This window comes from Pollicipes pollicipes, unplaced genomic scaffold, assembly GCF_011947565.3.
Source record: "Pollicipes pollicipes isolate AB1234 unplaced genomic scaffold, Ppol_2.1 Scaffold_4002;HRSCAF=4701_pilon_pilon_pilon, whole genome shotgun sequence".
In the NCBI taxonomy this organism is placed as follows: Eukaryota; Metazoa; Arthropoda; class Thecostraca; order Pollicipedomorpha; family Pollicipedidae; genus Pollicipes; species Pollicipes pollicipes.
In genome coordinates, this window is record NW_023596420.1 from 44553656 (window position 1) to 44576858 (window position 23203).

Sequence of the window (23203 nt, forward strand, 5' to 3'; positions counted from 1 at the left end):
TCTGTTGAACCACCAGATTCCAATCCCACTTCGCGGTGCTCTAAGGGCCAATCAATTCTTTCCATCAGTCTAAAAATTGCACGCGTGAAATGTGCACTAAGATTGCATTCTACATGTAGGATCTGATGTCATGAGGCGTTCAAGGATGCTTTTTTCAGAAACGTCGTCCTTTTCCTCCAACCGTTGGCCACAACTTAGTATTAGCTGCTAGGCCAACGCTGTGCGGCCTACGGAGACTGCAACGCCTGGGTTCGAGGCTTGTGTTTATAAAAGTTTTAAGTGCGCGTACTCAAAATTACGTCACATATCTCGTAGCACTGGTCGAGTAGTGTTTAAATCTAATCTTTTCAAAGGCGTCATCGTTTTCGTCCACCAGAGGGCCAGAGCTAAGAGTTAGTTTCTGGGCTAATGCTTCGGGGACTGTAAAGACTGCAACGCCTGATGTCGAGATTTTTGTTGCTAAGATTTGCGAAGGCGCATGTTACAAAACACGTTAAATAAATTGTATCGCCAATCTATTTTGACTGAATGGTGAACATTTTCAGACAAACATGGCTTGGCCATGTTAACCCATTATTGGCCCTTCGATACGCAATCAAATTTTCATCTTCCAATTTGGATCAAACATATCGATCTACAATCTACCTTCGCGATGTCCTCAATATCTGTAGAACCCAGAAACAGATTCTGACAAAGCTTCCTTATTCTATCTGCTTATAAAGAGTCAATTTATCATTGTAAATTAAGACCGCCGGTGATTCATTCCATGCAGTAGTGCAACGCCTAATTTCTGAAGTTTATTGACTTCAAAATACAAACAGAATTGAGATCACGGTAGCTCCTGGTTTCTGTTCGGATTACAATGTAAAAATAACAATATAACGAAGAAAACCGTGACACTTGTTAACAAGTAAGATATATCCGGGGATTTGGGGGGGATCACCATAAGATGGACTTTTGTCAACCTTGTGTTCGCCCTTGGCAAGGCTCTGGCTACGCCCCGCCTACATACAAAAGCAGAACAAGTCGTATACGCTGCGTGATGGGCAATGGAGTGTCCGTTGCGCTAATTCATACCTAAAGCAGACAGCTTCCCGGAGGCTATTTTCATGCGATGGTGTAGTGTAAGGAAAGATAATTCGGAAAAGATACTGTTGCAGCTGTCAAACGCATGCCTCATACACCATGCAGTAGTAACGCTGATCCAAAAGTGTGCAACAAAGCAGTCATACGATCAGTTCGCAGTCAGTCATGCGGGAGACATCCGGGCCAGGGCAGTGGCCACCGGCGGCGGACAGGAGCAGGGTCCAGATAAGTAACATATGATAGATGGGCCTTATAATGTGGCTTGGTTCTTAAAAGGGAATATCCAGTATCATGGCTTTTGTCACATTGTTTCTGCCAGTTTCAAGCTCCCGACTTTATTTCCGCCTAAAATGCTGCGACAAGTCCTATCGCTTGAAAAGCAGCCAGCGAAATGAAGGTGCATGAAAAATCTATCACACTGTGAGCTATGAACCCACTTTCAAAATTTTCACCAGCCTATATCCAGGCCGTATTTTGGCATCTACACTGTGGAGGCAGATGCCTCCTCAGTGACCCGAAATGCCTACCCGCCCATGGAATTTTGCCTCCCCAGGAAAGACAATGTTAAAATGGACGAATAATCGTGGGAAGCCCGAGAGCCTTATTAGCCAAATGACAGACACGTCGAATAGGCAAGATTGTGCGCCAGTGAGAAACAGCTCTAGATGCATATCTAGCATAGCAGCCATGACATTTGAATAAAGGGCGATAACAACCTCTATCCCTACCCCCTCTCCCACTATTCCTACCCCCTCTCCCTGTGAGCACGAATAAAAAATCCAGGGTCGTTCGATTTTTCCAATGAGCCAAATAGACCATGTTGACAAAGCACGACTCAAGGAAAAGATTTTCAACCTAGACTGATCTGACAAGGAAAACATTTTCAGGTCTGCCAAAAAGTTTCTGTTTATATACCAGCCCGCACCAAGCGCAGAGAAATCGCTCGCAGAAAAGCATAAATTCACGCTTTAAACCGCAAAAACATGGGGGATATAAGCATCCAGATGCCCAACTTCCGTTACGGCGTCTGCACAAGAGACACACGAGAGTCGAACTTCAAAGCACTGGATCCTAAATGCACGTTCTGGGTTCGACTTCCCCCAAACATCTGCCCGACAAAGCCGGCAGACGCCGACCAGTAGGAGCAAAGCACCATTTACGGTTGGGTGACGCATAAATGTGACATATGCGAGGACTTCGTGGACAACGCCTTCTGCCCGACCACGCTCAATTTCGGCTGCGTTCGGCCAAGTTTACCGTCAAATCCTCTGTCGTCCGGGCCTTGACACGAGAACAAGTTGACAAGACTTCTCTTTATTCCCCTAAGGCAGCTGCTTGGTGAGTACTCAATGAACCGAGCACCGTCGGCCCCTTTCTCTTTGAGAACCCGAACAGCGAAATCACACCTGCCAACACGGAGCACAACATGCCCGTGCTGGTCTGGTGCTGGGTGGTCCTGGAGGGAATGTGCTGGAGTTCAGGGCGCCCACGGCTGCTGCGCCTTACACCAGCAATGGGTGCAGCAAACCCCAAGGAGGACGTGCGCTTGCAAACAGTTGCTTATGGGAGCCTGCGATAGGAACATGTACCTCACGAACTCATCCTCAAAGTAATGTAAGTGGGCCTTGCATAGTGTATGTACACATATTCATATACACATCGTTTATGTTCACATACACATACACTTGTATGTACATACATATACAGATAGTGTATGTACACATATACGTACCTTCACGTTCGTGAAGGTCGTAATTGCTAGGCTTGCCAGACCTGGGTCTACGGTGGTAAAGGCGCCATCTTGGTGGACATGGTCGGCGACAAAATGCATATTTCATGTGACTCTTGGTACCAAAAATGTTTTTAACGGATTCGTCAGACGGCCACGACAAATTTCACAGTGAACAAAACACGATCTAACATGAGAGACCTCAAGGGTAATGCATTTTGTTACACAACATGAGCAGGCTTATGCGTAAAGACCCGTTACTGTACTCCACGGCACCATAGTATCTTTTTAAGGCTTCATCCCAACGCGGTGACAAAAACATTTTATGATTTTTGGTGATCACTCGAATCGGTGACAGATCGGCGACAAATCATTGCATTTCCTATGACCCGGCCGGTCGACTGATTCACTGTATTTAGCAGTCAACTCCCAGTGTCACAAGTAGACAGTATAAAATACTGAGGAAGACCTAGATACGGCGATTCATCTGGCCATAGCGGCATGTGGCAATCGTTGCGATGCGACTGATGTGAGGTGGGCGGCGACTTTCAGCGCACCGCGGCCTCGCAAGCGGTATTCGCATCGCAACTTCCTAGATTCATGCCCGGGGGCCTTGTTGACCTCTGTTGCGATGCCGCGGTTCAGCACCCTGTCGTCAACGACAAGAGTCATAGCTGGTTTAGGGTAGGCCGGCAAGCTGATCCGATGGAGGTAGAAATTGACCCGTGGTTGTCCAGACTGCCTTTTCAAGACAGAGACAAGGCTGTTGACTCACTGTAGCAGTCGCAAGCACCCAGCCTCCCTCCCTTTGATGAGAGCCGCGGAATCGCTATTGGAGGCTGATGGCACCCCCCTTGAAAGGAAAGGACAGGAGGTGAGAACGGTTCTTAAGTGTCAATTTGTGCCATTTTTACTTCCTGACTGAGCATAGCTACCAGTCGAATAGATTCTCAAATCAGATGTGTATCTAGTTTCCTATCTAGTTCAGGGCTCCAGCCTTCCGAAGTTTGTAAGGAAGTGTGCCAATCCGGAGAGATACCCACGTTTTGGAGGCAGATTTCACAATTTTTCACTGCTCAGCCCCCACCGTATCCCATATTCAAAGGGTGAGTTGTAATGTAACAAGAAGTGTGCCAGTCCGCGGAGACACCTATATTTTGGGGGATAGATTGTATAACTTTTCTGTGCCCAACCCCCTATCTCACCTGAAATGCTGTCACTTTATTAATGTATTTTAGCATAGAAATGAAGATAATTCTTAGTTCAACCTATTTCTTGTAGTAGTCTTGGCTGCTGGAAATCAATAGGAGCGTAGTGATGCATCGGATGAAGCGAAGGAGTATGAGGGGGAGGGCGGGCGGGGAGCAAAGGTTGCATTGGCATCTCCTCACCAGCTTACTTCGACTGGCAATTGGTTTTGTAAAACTTTTCTGACGGAGGTAGACTTTATCAGCTAGCACAACACAGCACCGATGAACCTTTCAGTGGTTTCACAGCGCTTACATCAACAGAGAGGCCGTTATGTGCCGGAAAACGCTGCTGATGCAGTATAGATATCCCGTGATTGGGCATATCATCGATGCATCGCAACACGATCAAGAGAACACGTCTTTTTCAGAAAAAAAGCAGACATCATAAGCTGCGTCACCGGCCGGGTCCACGGCGCCGATCCAGGTAGGCACGGACAACCTGTGCCCTGTTATCAGGTACCAGAAGTCTGCTTGATGGACCGGTCTGGCCAGCCGAGTGCAGGGGCCAAGCCGCACACGGCGCCGATCCAGGTAGGCACGGACAACCTGTGCATTGTCCTCAGGTACCAGAAGTCTGCTTGATGGACCGGTCCGGCCAGCCGAGTGCAAGGGCCAAGCCTGCGGCAGGCATCGCGCGGCGCGTGCCAGGTCAGCGAGTGCGTGGCTGTAGCATTTGTTGCGGAGTGCAATGCCACGATTACATGCGCTCGTCGCGACGGCGGGACCCACGGAACTGACCACTCCCGGGTGCTGGTAGCGCGGCCCCGTGATCAGACAGACATCGCGAAACAGCTGGCAGGTACCAGGTACCGTCCTCGGCAAGTGAGAATGCTTCGCACTCGTCAGGGCTCTTCCTGGAGCGCTGCGCAGCGCACGCCAGACGGAACGGGACCTGGGAAACATCGCCAGGCTTCGCCACGAGCACGTCAGCCGGCTGCGTGAAAGGCAAGGCCATGACGGGCGGACCGCCTGCCACAGCAGCAGCGCCGCCAGCACGGAGAGCATGACGCGCGACCCTCGGCCGCGCAGCCCGACTGCCGCTGCCGGGTCTCCCGCCGGTGTGATGGCCACCCATTGCTGTAGCCTGGAGCCGCTTCAGCGCAGCATACGCATTGCGCGCTGTAGCGAAGCAGTGCACGAGGAGTACCGGCACCCCGCGGTGAGCCACGTGGGTTTCAAAACTATTATTTATTCGACGAGACATCTGAATGTGGTCAAAATGGTTTACCACGCGCTGGGGTTGGATGGGGTCAACTTGCCCCTCTCCCGAAGGTTTTTAGAATGATTCCCGAACGGCGCGGCGTGGCCTCGCCAAACGCTGCATAGATATACGAAATTAAATAGCGAATCTTTTTGTATACAGATTTAGATTTTCCTGATATGGTCACTGAACTATCGCAGGCCTATCGTCTGTGATCTTTAGTACCATTTATAGCTGTAATAAAAGTCGCAAGCTACCGCGAGATCAATTCTGCCTGAATTTTGCAGTCAATAAATTCAAGAAATCATGCTTTAAACAACGGCACGAAGTAAATCTCTGGAGCCTACAAGGTCCAGCGGGCTCTTTCTAATAAAACTGAAATCAAAAGTTTTACCATAATTTTTAACTGGATTCTTTTGACATAATGGCCCGCATCCGGCCGGAGGTGTGAGACAACCGCGCCCGGCCGGGCGCAAAGTTGACTTTCCCTGAGATCTCCAAATTTCAGGCGCCGTATGAGAAAAACAAAGATACCGCTGTAAAGGTTTCGTCAGCTCATGAAGAACACACGCACAAGTTTTGACCTTAAGTCCAATTTGGGGTCATCAGCGGTCAATTAATGTCAAAATTATAGTTCCGATAGATGTGGTTAAAATATATGCTAACAAGAGAAGACGGATATTGATGGCAAGGAAATAAACGTTAAGGTTGTTGGAAGCCCACTCCGATCATTTTTTTCCCCACATAGGTCAGGTCAGATCAGGTCACCGTTGAAAATTGGTCTACCAGCAGAGCACAAGCAGAAAACGTTTTTACGATGTTGTTCTGACTACGTTTATGTCATTAGGTGCGGCTGTCATGTGACAAAAGTATTCCAGGCACAAAAATACTACTTTAGGCCGGCCGAGATATCATCAGAGGTCAGCTAGGTTCAAATTTCTAATGAAAAAGTCCAAAAAATGTAATCTTTAAAAAATCCATTCGTTAAAAAACTTAAAAAATTACATGAGAGTTTTTGAAATGAAAGCCAGAGGTATGGGATCCGATTCTCCTGGGTGCCTGCCCATCCTGCCAGGGTGAGAGGCAGGTGACGCCAAATAGGCTCAGCAGTCGCGAGCTGACGGCCCACGGGCTGTTTGATCTGATCAGGACCGGTACAGTCGCTGAGGGGTCCCTCAGGGCACCAAGGGGCGTCTGGTTGGAGAGATCCCTCTCTGACTGCTCAGGGACTTAGCTGGTCGGCCAGACCGCTGCTAATGATAGAGAACCTTTAATCGGTCGTGGGCCATTCTCGCCATGGAAGTGTTTGGTTTGGTTGCTGATGACCCACTGGCTGTGCGGCGACCCATTTGGCCGCCGGAGCATATGCCTATATACTCACGACCTTTCGGGACACTTATTTTTGGTCAGCACCAATAGGCCCATATCGTCACCCGAAAGCCCTTCTGGTTGATCTGGCCTTCTGGTTGCTCGCGGGCCTTTCCGACCGCTCGATGACTCTCTGGGCGCCAGGGCTCTTAGGAATCGCCCAGGGCTCTCATGTCTGCTCCGTGCACCTCTGGCCACCCAGGGGCCTTTTACCTGCTCATGGGCTTGTAAGATTGCTTCAGTGGCCTCATGGGCTTGTAAGATTGCTTCAGTGGCCACCCTAGCCACTGAAGATCCCTCTTGCACTTGAGATAACCCTTGGGTTGTCTGGGTCCCACGGTTCGTTCAGGTCCTTTTCATGCGCTCAGATTCCTTTACATCCGCATAACATTTTGGACACTCGTGGTTCTTTTCGCTGCACAGGCCGTTCTCCTCGCTCAAAGACCACTTGGTTACCAAGGCGCGCCTCAGTTGCCGGCAGAAGCGGTACAATCGTACACGTGACGCTATTGACCCTATTGACCCTATCGACTCTACTGACGCTATTGACGTATGCAGGAGTCCCCGCCAGCATGGAGATATGCCGAAAGCCTGGAGCCCTGGATCGGCCAGTAAAATCCTAAGACAGTCAGACAGGGCCCTTGCTATGGACCCCCTTGGAAATACTAAGAATTTTCCATTGATGGTCGAGTTCTTTTCTGAATGGCTTTCATACAGTTGTTTTGCTGAAATAGTGCTGCTAATAATTACATATTAACTAAAACCCCCGCACACCGTCTGCTCAGAAAATAAATTGAAGTGCTGCTCAAACGGGCAGTGTATGCCTATGCTCAGACAAAAATTTCTGTGCACCTTTATTTGCGCGATATAGAAGAAACGTTTGATTATGGTTACAAAAGCGACAGACATATGAGTTCAAGAAAACAAACACTTTGATGTGGCCTCGGTGCGTGAAAATCAAGGGATGAGCTACTTAGCTTCTTCAGCTTAGGTTCTGTATGTAACCAACCTGGGACCCAAAATACAAGTCTGCCATTTCCAGGTAGCATAGAAGTCCAGCTAAGAGCTATATATACCAATTTCTGAGGCGCAGCAGAATGCGCCCACCAGGCAACACATGTCGCGCTGGGGTTCTTGGACCATGCCTGAGGTACGGTGGAGAGTGTGATGATGGCTTGGGTGGGGCTCGAAGCGTACACGTGGTTTTCATAAGGGGACATGACCTAAAGGAGGCCCGCACATTGAAGGTCATCACCGAGTGCTGCCTACCACCGGCTCGAATTTTGCCTTAAATTCGGCTACCCTGGCCGTCGAGGTCCTTCGTCGTTTTGTTGCGGTCGAGGGAAGCAAATCCAGCCGAAGATCGGGGTTAAGAAAGAGGCCCCGGCAAGTCCCGAGGGTGGAAGAAGGCGGCCTTTGTAATTGGAAAATCCTATTGCGTAAGGTCGGAGCGCCTGCTTTCCTAGCAGCAGCAGCTATCCTGATATTAGCTAAGTGACATTGTATAAATGAGCGTGTTGGTTGTGTACATGCTATTGGAAATTGCGGTGATGAACGAGGGTTTCGGTGATGAGCTGATTCCCGATTGCGCTATTGAGCATGGACTGCGCTGCCATTTTATATCATATAGCATCGTGTTACGCTATTGGTGACAATTTTGCCTACAAGAATTCGGTCGGCGACAAATAAATATCATGTCAACCTCATCCTGTGACATACTCTCTGACTGTTGAACTGTTGTAGCCATCTTGAAGATCGCTCGGTGCAGTTCACAGCCCTGTCTGCTATATCAGTTGAAATTGCACGGCATTGAGGCAAAACTTCTTGGCTGGGTGAGGGCTCGGATTCTAGACAGGAAACACAGAGGAGTACCTAATGGCACGAAATCTCAGTGGGAGCTGGTGGGGAGTGGGATTCCACGGTGGTCCGTGTTGGGCCCTTTGGTCTTCATTGCTTTCGGGAATGACGTTGAGACAGGGTTAGAAACCGGGCGCTTAAGTTTGCTGATCGTATTAAATTGGTAGGGGTATCGAAAAAAGGCCAACCAGGTGAAACTTGAGTTAGAGAAATTAGCGAACTAAGCTTTTCTGTGGCAGATGCCATTCAGTTATGATAGGTGTTAGGTGATGGATTTATGTGGTTCTGTCAGGGAAGGCATTAGCTATTAAATGGGAGGCCGGGGTTGGACCAAATCGGGAAAGAAAAGGGCTTAAGGCTTGCAATTCAAGTGATTTAAAGGCTTAAAAGGACTGTGGGGCTACTAGTGGGAAGGCACTTGAGATGCTGGGACTCATTTTAACAGGAATGTCCAGTATAAGAGTAGGAATGTTATCAAACGGCGCACTTAGCTTATGTCAGACAACCACTTGAGTATTGTGCTCAGGCTTGGTACCTATGCTTCCAAAAAGATATGGATAGGCTGGGAAGAGTACGGCGGAAAGCAATTAGGATGATAAATGGGATTGGCAACTTATAATGCAAGGATAAGCTTGGACCTTGGATTTGTACTCACCGAAATATAATAGACCGAGAAGGATCTGACAGATGCATTCAAGCGTATACAAGGGATAAAAAATGTAAACCTACAATGGCCACTGGAAATTGGGCCGGGACTGAGAGGAAACCAGTTTCATTAAGCAAAAGAATGAGAAGAACTATGAACAGGCAGATGTCATTTAGTCAAAGAGTAGCGAATCACTGAAATGGACTGGCAAACGAAGTTGTAGTAAGTCCCTCTCTAGTAACATCTAAAAATTGTTTGGACAAGTTATATCGGTCTGAAGATCACATTCATAGCTAAATTCAGGCAGCTCAGGCGATAAGATAGATTGGGGATGTGTAGGGTAACCTCGAAGTGTCCTTGTGACTCTTTTTTGGCCTTATATCTTAATGTCTTTCTGTCTTAAGACCTAAACCCCTCTACTTTCTGAGCTATACGCCCGCAAAGCTGCGCAGACTATTTCGGGCAGACTATTCAAGATCACCCAGGCATCCCTGACGCCATGATAACGCTATTCAAATGCTGCCATTTCATCAGCCATGCGGCGATCAAGGCTAGACAAATATAATCGTCGAGTCATTTATATCCGGTATTCATAAGCCCGATTTCCAGATAAAGTGGCCGCCAATTGGATCTCAATGTTGTACGATATACGATGACGTAATCAAACAATGGCGCATTGAGAAGCATATTCATTTAACAGAAAAACTGTGGTTTCTGGAGCAGCCTTTTCCATGTCAAAAGTACCACAATCGTTATAAATGAGCTTATTTCATCACAGCTGCTGCTGTTATGGGCCCTAAATGACCACAGCAGTCGACGCGCCATAAAAATCCAATCAACAACAACAACGTCTGATGCTCGCCTTAATATTTTTAACTGTGGAACATTCCCTTTGACATGCCACGGATCTTGCCGTGGTCTCTTGAAGTTTTTGCTAGACGCTCCGTCACGTCTTGCACAGAAACCTCTCGGGTGCAGTCAGACGAGCACAATTCACCAACAGCGTGGATCTAACAGGTTGTGCCTCTCTACTGATTAGAGAAGAGAGCTGTAACGACACCCACGTCAGCCACGTCACCCAAATTAATGACGACAAAATATGTTCATATTGCTGGAATGCTTCTTCAAGTTGGCTGCGCAAAAGTTAGTCACAAATTATGCATGCATTTTATTACTTTCATGATGACTTTTGCCAAGGTACATCGGCACTACGCGCGTCATGAGCACCGGAGACCATCACTGCCCAGCGCTGCGTTTTGACGATGCGTGCGATGTCCAGCGCTTGCTGGTTGGACCAGCGGGAAGCAGTCGAAGGCCGGCTTCGCAGTTTGCAGGCGGGAGTCCGCTTCATAACACGGAGACGTATCTTGGGACACTTCATGAACACCGGTCAAGATAGCGATTAGTGTTTATTTTGGACATAGTGGTGCGTTGAAAATGGTAACGGGACTGCCGACGTGCCTTAAGTGGTCAGTTCTTGCAGCATTGACACGTGAACTGGCAATGCAGCACGCTGGTCCCCAGTAACGTAATACAGTGAAGTGATGCGTGATAATACATATATTGATAGAGAAACACCGAGAGCGTACACGTTGGTTCCAACATGGCGCCTATGCCGCACGACCTGCTACTCGTCATTTGTCTTTGTACATGCTCGTGAATAATACACCGTCGCGAGCTTTATAACAATTGTTGAGACCTGCTTTGCCGGCCCATGTGTAACTGGCGGTGCAGTATCCCAAGTTTTCGCTGCATAACCGCAGAGCGGCTGTGACGGAGCTCAGCACGAGTCCAGACGGTGACAGACTGGCGAAAAACCCCCACCGGCACTCGATATTGCGCCACCAACGGCACTGCCGGGGGTCGCCGGAACCCCCCTTTCCCATTGCAGCTGCACACCTGCCGTGCAGGAGCAAGAAATCAGGGTGGTGTGGTAGGCGATATGTGTCAGTAACTCCTGCGCGCGTCGCTTCGCAGCATCTCACACGACTGACCTGCCAGGACTGGTCGAGCGAGGTCAAACCATTTTCGTGAGGTATGTGCTTGGCCTCCCATGTGTCCGGAATGTTAGGTTCAGGTATGCGGAGAATATGCCTTTTCTTTCCAGAGAGCAATGCGATTTCACCTGAGGCCAATTCATGAGCTTCAATGAGCGCAACATGCGGTGGACTAGCACTCATGAGTTTTCAGTGTGACGGTAATATATGTCCATACACTGCGAATATTTGCCAACGTTATTTTGAGTGACCACGAAGGCCTGAGCTCGCCTGGCCTTTAATTACTCTCACGCCACGATTGTCACATCTCAGTTTAGTTGTTTTACGGTGCGAGTTGGATGGCTGATGTGAAGTGATAGTCAAGATGTCAACCAACGGCGACCCTGACCTGAGATAACGTTAAAGGAGATGACGCGCATCGCTGGTGGATAGTCGGTGGCGTGATTATCTCCTAGGCGCAGGTGGCGCCACCATCTAAACCTATAACCTCCGCGCTATAACTTGGCTCAGATTTATGCAAAGTTCATCTGCACACATGTAAGTTGAACCCTATAGGCGTGACACGCCACTCGTTTTTTGACATGTCATCTGACGGTCCTCGATGAACAAAATGAATGAGCGGCTCGAAACGGACGACGAAACGGACGACCCATGTCCATACCATACGCGAATCGAAACACGTTCTTGTTGCGTCGGATTCGTAACATTTCCTAGATCCTTCAATTCCATCAATAGCTACCTAATTCCAAAACAGCATGCGTAAAATTCAGCGAGATATTGCACAGACGACTTAAATATGTAGGACTTATCAAAATAAGGGCAGCGCAAAGTATCAATCATTGCCTCCGTTTTGACACTGTCGTAGTGCAAAACCTTATACAAATGTGAAACACTTCCTTTAAGTATTTGGGTAACGTGTGACGAAGGCTAGCGTTGCTCCATTCCGCACGAGGGTCAGATCCGCGCCTGCTGCTGCCCTCAGCGGTCTTCAACATCTTGTTCATATTAGCATTAATTGCCGCACATTTTCCACATTTGCAGATATTGAAGGTGTGGTGTCTTGGCTGGTGTCGGGACTACTGGGAGGCTGCTACGATCAGCCGATATCGCCCGTGTCGTTGAGGCCCTCCTCATGCAGCGATTGACTGGTCAGCGGAGGTCTCGTGGGTCAGGAAGTGGGGTCGACTAAAGGTTCAAGAATAACAGGTCACGTCGGGTTCGGGTGACAGCCACGCGGTAGTTCTGACCTGGGAGCAGGCCGAGGTAGCCGGTGTCTATGGCTGGACTGTGTGGCTGCAGCCTGTGCAGCGTTACAGTTGCATCGATGGATTCAAGCGGGTAAGATGATTCAGGGGTTAATAGTACGTTGATGCGGGTTATGAGCGGGAGAAACTCTAGCTCAACAACAAAAGACGCTGCAGAAGCGAGCATCAAAGATGATGAAATAAGCTTGCCGTTAACTATTCGCATATTTTCAGATGAAAAACTGCTGTAGAAAAGACAGTTTCTCCATTTGGTGAATCTGTTCCTCAATACGGCGTTGTTAAATTGCGCCAATGTACCTTGAGAGAGACCTGTAAATATACCTTGCACATTGAGAGACAATTGACGGGCGTCTTATTTGGAAGTCGTGCTCACGAGAGCCAGATATGAACAACGCGACAATTATATTTGTCCTTGCCATGATCGCCACATGGCCAATGAAATGGCAGGATTTCAGGGACGTCATTGTGATATCATGAATGTCATGGTGACTTCCAAATATTCTCCCCGAAACTACCGTCCCCATTTTCGCAGGCGTCTAGCTCAGACTAGAGAGGGTTATATGTTAGGAACGGGAGGGCTGTGAACTACACCAAATGATCTTAACGAGCGCTACTTCAGTTCAAATCCGCATACGAATGTGAAAAGCTCCCTTTAAAGCTCTCAGTGTCGCACATCGAACGAGAACGTTCAGTGTTGCCATGCTTACTCTCAGTAGGGTACAGTGCAGTCAAATGCACGGCCTTAAGAATTTACCGCACAGTGCCCACCCTGTCGGCGTTATACACATCCCATGCAGCCTCGCGTCCGGCTGACTCACCTGAACGGTGTGCCAAGCCTCATGCTGCTCCAGGCCGGGCTCGGAGCATCGCACACTGGGGCACTCTAGCTGAGAACGTTCCGCTTCCGATCGCACGACCTGAGAACAGTCCGCTTCCGATCGCACGGGCTGACAATGGTCCGTTTCCGATCGCACGGGCTGAAAACGTTTCACTTCCAGTCACCCGAACTGAGCACGCTACACCACCGGACAACCGAGCTGAGAACGTTTCACCGAGAACTGCCCAGCTGAATCCCCTCTCTTGAAGGACATTCCAGCTCAACGCGTTCCACTTCCCGACACCGGGACTGGGAACGTTGCGAGAACGGACGCCTCAGCTGAGGACATGCAAACCTCGGCCACTCGAGCTGAGGGCGTCGGAACTCGTCCACGCGAGCGGAGCACGCCTGGCGCGCTGCCGCCCGGACCTCCTGCTGCTCACTGGGCGGAAGACGTCCGGCTCGTCAGGCCCCCCCCCCCCTCCCCCCGCCCAGCGAACGGTGCGTGGCTACACCGCACGGAGGCACGTCGAGGTCCAGTAGAGTGAGCGACGGCTCTGCAGGGACCGCTCGGCAGACGAGGGCCAGCTGCAAGGCGTGCAGAGCTAACGGAGCTCGGCGACGGACGTATGTGGGTCACACTGCGGGCGGATGGGGGTCACACTACGGGCGGATGGTGGTCAGTCACACTACGGGCAGGAGGGGTCACACTACGGGAGGATGGGGGTCACATTACGGGCGGATGAGTGTCACACTACGGACGGATGGGGGTCACACTACGGACGGATGGGGTCACACCGCGGGCGGATGGGGGTCACACTACGGACGGATGGGGTTCACACTACGGGCGGATGGGGGTCACACAACGGACGGATGGGTGTCACACTACGGACGAATGGGGGTCACACTACGGGCGGATGGGGGTCACACCAGCGACCGGTGACAGCTAGCCGCATTATGACGGCGACACCTTGAGGTCACGCGTGCGGGGCATGAAGCAGTGATGTGAAGTAGGGCATAGGCCGGAGTAACTACCCAGGAGCCTGGCTTCAGTCGCGCATTCTAACGTGGTGACTACAGACAGGCGCCAGGGCATGGAATAAGTGTGCGATTTGAGTCTATGGACAGGAGTTACTTATCGACATATTGACATCGGGCAACAAAGAGCCCCAGGGGCCCATCGAGGTTGGCCTACCCCAGTTTACGCACGCGTGCTGAACACTAATCTCACCACCTGACCTGCCTGATTTTGAATAATGTCTACGAGTATTTTGAAAGGAGAAAAGTGTTTAACGACTTAAAGAACAGTACATAATGGAGATAATGGATTTGAATTTTGCCTTGCCTCCATATTCCACACTCGCTGCACGTTTCCACGCGATCGGAATGCGTGAGACAAACAGACTGCGTGCGTAATACCGCCACCGGATTCGAACAACGTTCAACGACTACAGGACGCCCCCTCCCCCCCCCCCCCCCCGACGTGACACGTTTGAATGCAAATTGGTCACTGGATGCGTGGATATTGAAACCACCCTGTTGCCACGGACACTGCTTGTTGCATTGAGCGCGGGGACATAATTGTTCAGCCGTTGCGTGATTCTCACCACTCGTAATAGAACAGTTTGCGAGCAAAACCAGTTTTTTGCTAAATCTATGCCATGTGGTTTCCGGCATATGACTTTTGGCTCGGCGTGCCTGTTAGTTACATCCTGTTGCGCCTACACTGAGCACACAGCTCAAAATGTGTGATCCGGTTTTAACACGCGCCCGGGTGGCCGGCTAGATACCATTCGCTCGTAACCCCCTCAAATCTCAGGAACTAAGATACCAAATTTACAAGGTGTCTTAACTTGTACGTGAACTCACTTAAGTCAAAGTTGGATGTGCCTAGGTCATGACCTTTGGGTCAAATAAGGTCAAACAAAGTCAAATTCCGGGTTGGCCTCCAAAGTGTTCCCTGAAGCTAGATAACTGTGTCCAAGCAAAAGGCCACGAGCTCATTTAAGGTCAGTGACCTTGTTTGGACTTAAAAAAGTCATGGTCACCAAAATCATACAAGACTGCTTTGAGTTTTGCATTTGAGTGGGCGGCAAAGATTGTGCTAGGCGGTATGTTCCTAAAAAATGTCGAACTAGGTATTCTTAGGTCAGTGACCTATTCTGACCTCCAAGAAGTCAATGGAAGATGTACAGTGCGGTTCCTGCTACCAATAAATTCGAAATGAGCACCAGAAACTATCCCATACAGCAAGCAGTAGAGTGATAGAACAAGTAGGTTTTGACTTTGGTCTGACCTTCATAACTGGACCTTAGGTAGACTTAATTTGCTCATTCAATATTTGTGTTGCCTAAGACAGCATCTCAGAGATGTGTGGCTTCGTTAAACACTCCGTTCTTGCATCAGATTGAAGGATTCCCTAGAAATTGCCTTCCCTGAAACCGTGGCCTGACTTTGGCCTGCTATAGGCCAGCGATCTTGCAAGGTACGTCTTAATATTTGATACCAAACGATCCGCTATTCCATTATCTACAGCTATGCAAAATTTGGCGCGTCTACACCGCGCCGTTCGAAAACTATGCCGGGAAAACCTTTGGGGGCGGTCAATTTGACCCCCACCCGAGCGCGTGTTAAGGATGATCTTAGGTGATGATGATCTAGATGATCTATGATCTGTTGAATGAAGTTATGTCGTCAGTTGCATCAACAGTGCCAAGATACGACAGCGTCGTTATGCCTGGCACGAAACATACCTCCGCTTTGCTTTACATTTAATCAAAATTAGGGGCATAACTCAGCCTTCAACTTTGAGGGAGTCTAAGCCATTTTTAAGATAATTGGGATTTATGTGAAATTTTGGAAAGTATGGTGCAACAAGAAAGCACTCGGCTACAAAATATTTAGAGCTTTTGTACTACGTGCTATGATTTTAAGACTTTTCTTAAAGCAGTTTACAGGGTATGCAGCAGATAAATGTCATTTAGGGTGATGTAATGTTATCTATGTCAAAGTTGATGATGGTGATAATGCTTAACAACATACAATAATAACAGGTATAGATACATTTAATAAGATATATAAAACACATCACCATATCTATAGATAAACAATAGCACATGCTATTTTGTGAGCGTTTTATTAAAGCAGTTTACAGGGTATACATCATACATATGCCATTTAGGGTGATGTAATGACATTCATGTCAAAGGTGATGATGGTGACAATAGATAATGAAAAAGTTTTTAGCAATGCCACATTGGGGATGGCATGGCATGTACAAGGAGTGAGGGCGCGCCACATCATTCACCAACAGACACCCAGTTCACCCAGACACCCAGACACAACAAGACCAGACAACAGCAACCCGAGACTAAAATTAGAGCAGGTTGACATTCACGATCATCGTTGACTCCTGTCCTATGTTAGTGTTTCGCGACATACCAAGGAGGGACTGGGAGATAACAGCACATCAATGTGAAGAAATACCATATTGCCGTGCCAGCGTTTAAGTCCACAGTCGTCCACACCATGCCACTTTGGTGAGACAGCGACCCTCGCTTGAAACGTGCCCCCTGCACGCTGCAGATGGCATGAGGTCTGGGCTAACGCTATCGGTTCCTCGCGAACTTTCAGCATATTGCTGACCTATCACAATCGGATTTCCGATGTTCTAGTTACACTTTTACGCATCTCCAAGTGAGTTCATCTCCAGTTTAACATACTGACAGCTTGTAGACAGCATAAGTGTTGTTGCTACATCAGAACACCACAACCGTAGGTTCAGAACACTGAGTTTAAGAGCTTTATTTATGTTTTTCATTAATGTCCGTGTCATCTTTGTGCAGCTACGTGCATACACACATATAACATACCTACTTAAGTGTTGTGTCCAGCCCGCCCCTCACCTGATTGGGCGGCTCGTGGTGGGCCGCGGAAGTTGACCCCGGCAGAGGTCACCAGGTCATAGCCTGCGGCGCCACAAGAATGGTGACGCCGGGCGGGCGCGCTGCGAGCGGGGGGGAGGCAGGGCTGGGGACGCGTGTAGAGATGCCTGATTCGCTTGGTGTTGTGTTACGTCAAAGGCAATGCAAGTCTGATTGCCAACGGACTTACATGGAGCGGCGTGACGGAGGCAGTGAGGCGAAATAATACACCAACATGCAAACTAAGAGTTCATTATGCGTTTTCCACGTAGCGCTCTAGCTGTTCGTCTTCCGCCAACATAAATGCTTCGGGTGAAGAATCCCTGGAAAAGAGTCATTCGCGTTTTGAGAAGATTTGCGACATGGTGCGCATCAACCTAAATTCGCCGGAGTCTCATGTGGTTCGTTAATTGATGCTAATTTCGATTCCGAATCAAATCAAGCGAGAGCCTGTCGGAGTATTGGTATGTCTGACTGGCGGTTAGCAAATCACCTCTGTACGCGCATTACTCCACACACATAATGACATAGCTATAGCAAACGGCAACAGCATGCACAGAAATCTGACACCTGAAGCAGCTGATGGCATGCCTGGTGACATCTAGTGAGCATTTGAACAAGCATGGTCACTAGCCAGACCACCACTACGCCATGGGTGGGTGGGGGTTAAGAGGCGGAGCAATGGTGACTAGGTGTAGCGCCACCAATTTTTAGTTAGTGAGGGGGGCAGAATTTTCCAGCGGGCCCCTGGACAAAATGGGCCTCACCAAATTAGAGAAGGAGGGGGGGGGGAGGATCCTCTGCAGTGTTGTATGTCAAGAGGATGATGCACCTAGGGCATGGGGCCCGGGTCGAACTGCTACATTATCACATGCAAAGTAAATGGAAGTCGACATCAAGCAAACCGAAAATGGTGGCCTGCAGGCATCCTGTTCCATAAAGGGGCTTCCGATTGCATAGAAATACCTTCTAGTCCAGAACAGCATACTTCCGATTCAAGAAGAGGCTTCCAAATCTAGTTGAGGGGTCCCGCTATCCCCAAACAGGTCGTCCTGATTCGGAGCCGCGCCATCGGATGCATGCAGTGGACTTCCTGAATGTAGAGCGTGCCCTTTAGCCCAGAATAGAGCCTCTTAGTTTGTAAAGGGGGCCTCCCGAGTCAACAAATGTGCCTCCTTAACATAACATTGGGCCTCCCAATCTAGAGCGTTGGTCATCTTATTCGTAATGTTGATGTCATGATCTAGATAATTGGCTTCTTGACCATCAAAGGGTCTTCTGGCCCGGATTTGGTGCCCCCATGCTCAGTTACGGGGACCTCCTTGACCTGAATTTTACTACTCTTCGAGTAGCTTCAACACCTTTACTTTGGGAAAAAAGACCTTCCAAAGATTGGAGAGCAAATGCACACTTCTGCCATCCTGCTGGCAGGCAGAGGGGGGACACGTCAACTGCGCCCCTGCGCCCCTGCTGGGTCGCCCGTGATGGTGGCCGACGGCGACACTGAGAATACGCGTGCGCGCTTGCGTGCACGTCACCCACAGCACATGCCCACCATCGCGACACACGCTTATTATGCCCCCACGAGCTCTCTGGACATGACGCAGCCTTCTGCCCTCGCCGCTGCCGGGCAGCAGCGCGGCTGCATAGAGGCGGAGCGCTGAGCGCCAGGGTCGGGCAGTGATTCAGGGCGGGGTGGTACGGACGGGATGCTCCCCCCCCCCCCCTCGCCCCGCGGGCCCCACACGGCCGTCGGCCGTGTCGATTCGACGGCGGGCTCGGCTGACAGCTGACGAGCCTGGCTGCGGTATGGACTCGGCCCCGATCAGGCGGCGGCCAAGCATTACAATGCGCGAGGCCGCGGAAGCAGAGGCTGCTGCCGCGAGCGCTGCACGAGATCGGTCGGCGGCGCGCAGATGCAGCAGAGTCACCTGGCGCGTTGCTAGTCAGCTTAAGATGACTGGATTAATTTGGCTGGCATAGCCCTCCCATGTACGTGGCGACAGAAACTGCGTCGAAATGTTGTATAACGCCGGCGGTCCTCATATAGCAGGAGTTGCCATTTCACCGATCTTGCTGTCGCGCCGACGCTTGCATACACCTTTCATTTTCCAGGTGATTTGCTTGAGTTAAAACGAAGTAATCCTCGTTAGTAGAACTAATGTTAAACGCTGGACTGTAGAATGACGCCGGATGCAATATGGAGGTGCCCAACATTTTGGCACTGGTTCCGTGTGTGGATAACTTACTCAGCGATGCCTGAGGCTATCGGAGATGTCTTAGGAGTGATCATTCGGCAAGGCATTAATGTGGATCAGACTGCATCTGTGCGATATCGAAGCATTGCAGCAGTGATAAGATTACCAGAAGTACATCAATGAAGGCACAGGCAGCATCACTGATTTTAAATTTTCGGCGTGCAGAGGAAGGCGCGGTCATAACCGACCGAGATCCGGTCCCATGTCGTCATTTGAGCTTTTTACGCACGCCGCATCATAATGGGTCGTGCTCGTGTTGACTATGCACTCCAGTGTCACCAGTCCGCACTGTGTGACTTTGGAAGTCTTTCAAAAATGTTTTGCGGTTATTCAGCACACGCCCTAAGCAAGCGACGACAGATAAGGACTTTGCCGCGGCGGACTCGGCGGCGGAGGCATTATTTTAAGCAGCTCGTGAATTGCTAGGGGCAAGCGTGCACAAAGACACTGTGCAAGGAGACAGAAGGGTAGGCATGTAGAAGCCCCGGGGATACGCGTTACCCTTTCCTAAACTCATGGCATGCATTAATATACACGCATCCAAACGTTGACAATTTGGAATGCATGAGGTGACTTTCGTCATATTTAGTACTATACATCTGGCCTTAATTGGCCAGCTGGAGTCGCCAGATTTTATGCGGCTTTTCTTATCTTTCTTGCAATGGTGGCTGTTCGTGAAATTGGACCAATCAGAATGAAATCAAGCAGAACTGTCACAAGGATGAGCGACACCTGTTGGTCATATCTTTGCCAAACCTTCGGCACGTATCCACAAAAAATTAATTCTGGCTGACAGACGTGACGAAACCAAGATTGAGAACAATCGTTGTCATTTCACGATATGCAAGCGATTTGGTGGAGCTGTCTGTCCTGCACTGTCTGCCCTGTCGCGTCTGACGTGTCCTGTCTAGTCTGTTACAGACCCGTCTGACGTTTCAAAAGCGTGTTCTCGGTTAACTTTGGTTTCCTTCCATCTTTTAAAGAACAGCTGTCACACCTTAGGATGCTTGGCTTTTTCCACAATGCATGCATGTACCGCGACTCCGATCTCCGCCAGAACCGTTTCAAAGGCGTTATCGGACATGTGCCTGCAAATCAAGCTTTTCAATATGTGCAATTTCTAGTGAGGTTTATCCCCCACTTAACATGTTGAAATGGCTCCTGTTCTTTTTTGGAAGTGCTTGCCAAATAATTCGATAATACATCCGGAAACCAACTCAGTGCAATTTTGTGTCGGGTTGCAGTATATCTAATTCAGTTATAACACCCGCCCCCCCCCAAAAAAACAAAAAATCATCATCACTATTTAGCAGTGCTAACCGGGCCACTACACAAGAGGCCCAATATCCGACCCACGTCACCAAGAGATCCGAGTCCATGGTGATCATAGACTGTTGCGAAAACCTTGACCTCACCACCCTAGTCCAGAAACTGCAATGTCTCTGGTGATCATGGCTGAAATATTTCAGGGTGACATGGAAGGCATGAAGCATTTCAAGGTGACATGGCTACCTCGTGTCAAACTGACACACTTTCATGGCTAGTTGACTGCCTCTGATGAACCAAATAATCGAGCGCAGTTTTTAGTCGGCGTACCCACATGGCCTGGCTCCCCAGCCGTCAGGTGTCCATTGCTCCAACGACTGACCTACGAGGCGGGTTCGAGTAAAGCTATGACAAAGCAGAAACAGACATAGCAAAACCCCGTTCTATCCGACCGCTGTCAGGTGCGTTGGCTTCGAACGAAGCGCCGCGTCGGCAACTTGGCCACAACCAGCCCACGACGACGGCCGGAGAGCCAACCGGCTGACCCGTGGTGTGAATGGTTACGCCATTGATGATGTCAGAAGTGTGAACTTTCATCCGTGCTGTGTTGCCGCCTCATATGGGTTATTTTGTTCAGCTCTGAGTTGCGCGCAGTTCTGCTGCGTACCGGCAGCCGCCGATCTGCCCGCCTTGATGCATATTTATTCTGGCACACATGAAAATTCCACCGCGGGCAAAAATGAGCTGCACACTGCAAACCGCTACCAAAGTACACAGGTTTTTTGCTCGCGCCTCGAGAACCTAATGCTGTGTACACAGAATTGACACACAAAATAATTACGCATGTCGAGCACGGAACTGGTGTGAGTGGCACGGGTGGGTACTGGCATGCGCCACCTCCAGAGGAGGGCTATGGCACCAAAACAAGGTCGCGGTAACCAAGGGGGTGCGGCTAAACACTTCTCACGTCTTCACCACTCAAGAGCATTTGCAATTTCTTTTCAAGACAGCATAAAATACCAACACAAGAACTTGATTTTTTCCAGTTCTTGCGCATTATTTACATAATTTATTGACAACACGGATAAGACCAGGCATTGAAAACCATGAAGAAGAGACGGGGTGGCGACGGCTCGCCAGCCGAGACGTACACAGACGTCAGGGCACTCCGAGTCGAGCTGCACCTGCAGCGTATTGAGGTGGTCGCGCAGCAGGCGCTGGCCAGCACCTCGTAGGTCCATCGGCCGCCGCACACCAAGTGCGGGGCAAGAACTGCAGCAGCAGTCTAAAACCGCTGCAACCGCCACCCAGGCGACGGGCAGCAGCCGGTCGAGCAGGTGGCGGCGGCGGCGGGGGAGGCAGCCAGCTGGCGTCTGTGGGGCGCACCAGCTACCACAGCTCGGTGGGCCCACCGCGCGCTGGCTGAGCGCGTCGGTGAAACAGGACGGGTTCAGCGGCACAGCTGGTGGTCATGCTCCTGCGACCACACGTAAGCCGACCGTTGAAAGTTCACGAGATCACAAACTGCCCGATATCTTGCTATGGATTTCAAAGCATGCACGCTCTTTTTTCAATTCACTTGCGAAACAGCGGGTTCATTGCCAATGCAGTGTGTCAGTGGGTATTTGCATACGTACAGAGCAGGGAAAAACCCACACAGCAGGGAGGTTCAACAGTTTTAAAATAGGCCCTGACTGACACAGGACCCTTCCATTGTCGCAACTGAACACTCACAAGTTCCTATGCTTCCGTTCATTGCCACAGAGCCCTGACCAACGCAAGAGGTATTTTACCATTTGGGGTCCTGTCCCCGTTCCGGTTCAGCAAATGCTCTCCTGATCGACTCGAGGCCCTTGTTGGTACAGAACACTCGGTTAGGCACTGCGAGACACTGACCAACACAAGAGCCCCGCATTGCTAAAGGGGCGCCGACCAATGCAAATTGCGGGCCCGACCTTATTCCTGCTTGGAAAATGAGCCCGAGAGCTCAGACCGACACGGAACCGACTGTTTTTGGCTCCGTGTCGAGACCCTGTGTAATAGGGATAACATATAAATACACACACACACACACACACACACACACACACACACACACGCACACACACACACACACACACACACACACACACACACACACACACACACACACACACACACACACACACATATATATATATATATATATATATATATATATATATATATATATATACATACAGCGATAACGGAGGCCGTCTGATTGATGTCTGATTGATTATAAGAGAAAAGAACTGGTGACGCTGTCGTTGGAGACGCTGGAGCACTCTGTTGAAGACGCTGTCAAGTGCTATTACCTTACTTATTCGTCATTATTGGTAACTTATGATTGTTATTAATATCTATACAAGGTACATGTCCTTGTTGAACTCGATATCAAGAACGACAGACAAGACACAAAAAGTTTTTTTCTCTTTCCGTTTAATGTACACTGTTCGCATAACCTCTTGCGTACGTGTCAATGAAGGGAAGAACTTCGAAATCAATGCGAACGCCTTATG

At 49.5% G+C, this 23203-nt stretch overlaps 1 protein-coding gene across 1 annotated transcript in view; it reads right to left on the reverse strand.

Moving 5' to 3' along the window:
• The window catches only part of LOC119094555 (papilin), a 70138-nt gene extending 56777 nt beyond the window's left edge, over window positions 1-13361 (reverse strand). Inside the window, exon 1 of the mRNA XM_037217616.1 lies at window positions 13218-13361. Within this exon, the coding sequence (XP_037073511.1) occupies window positions 13218-13240 (23 nt within the window). The 5' untranslated portion in view covers window positions 13241-13361. The remainder of the gene's footprint in view (window positions 1-13217) is intronic.
• Between the last annotated feature and the right edge of the window lie 9842 nt (window positions 13362-23203).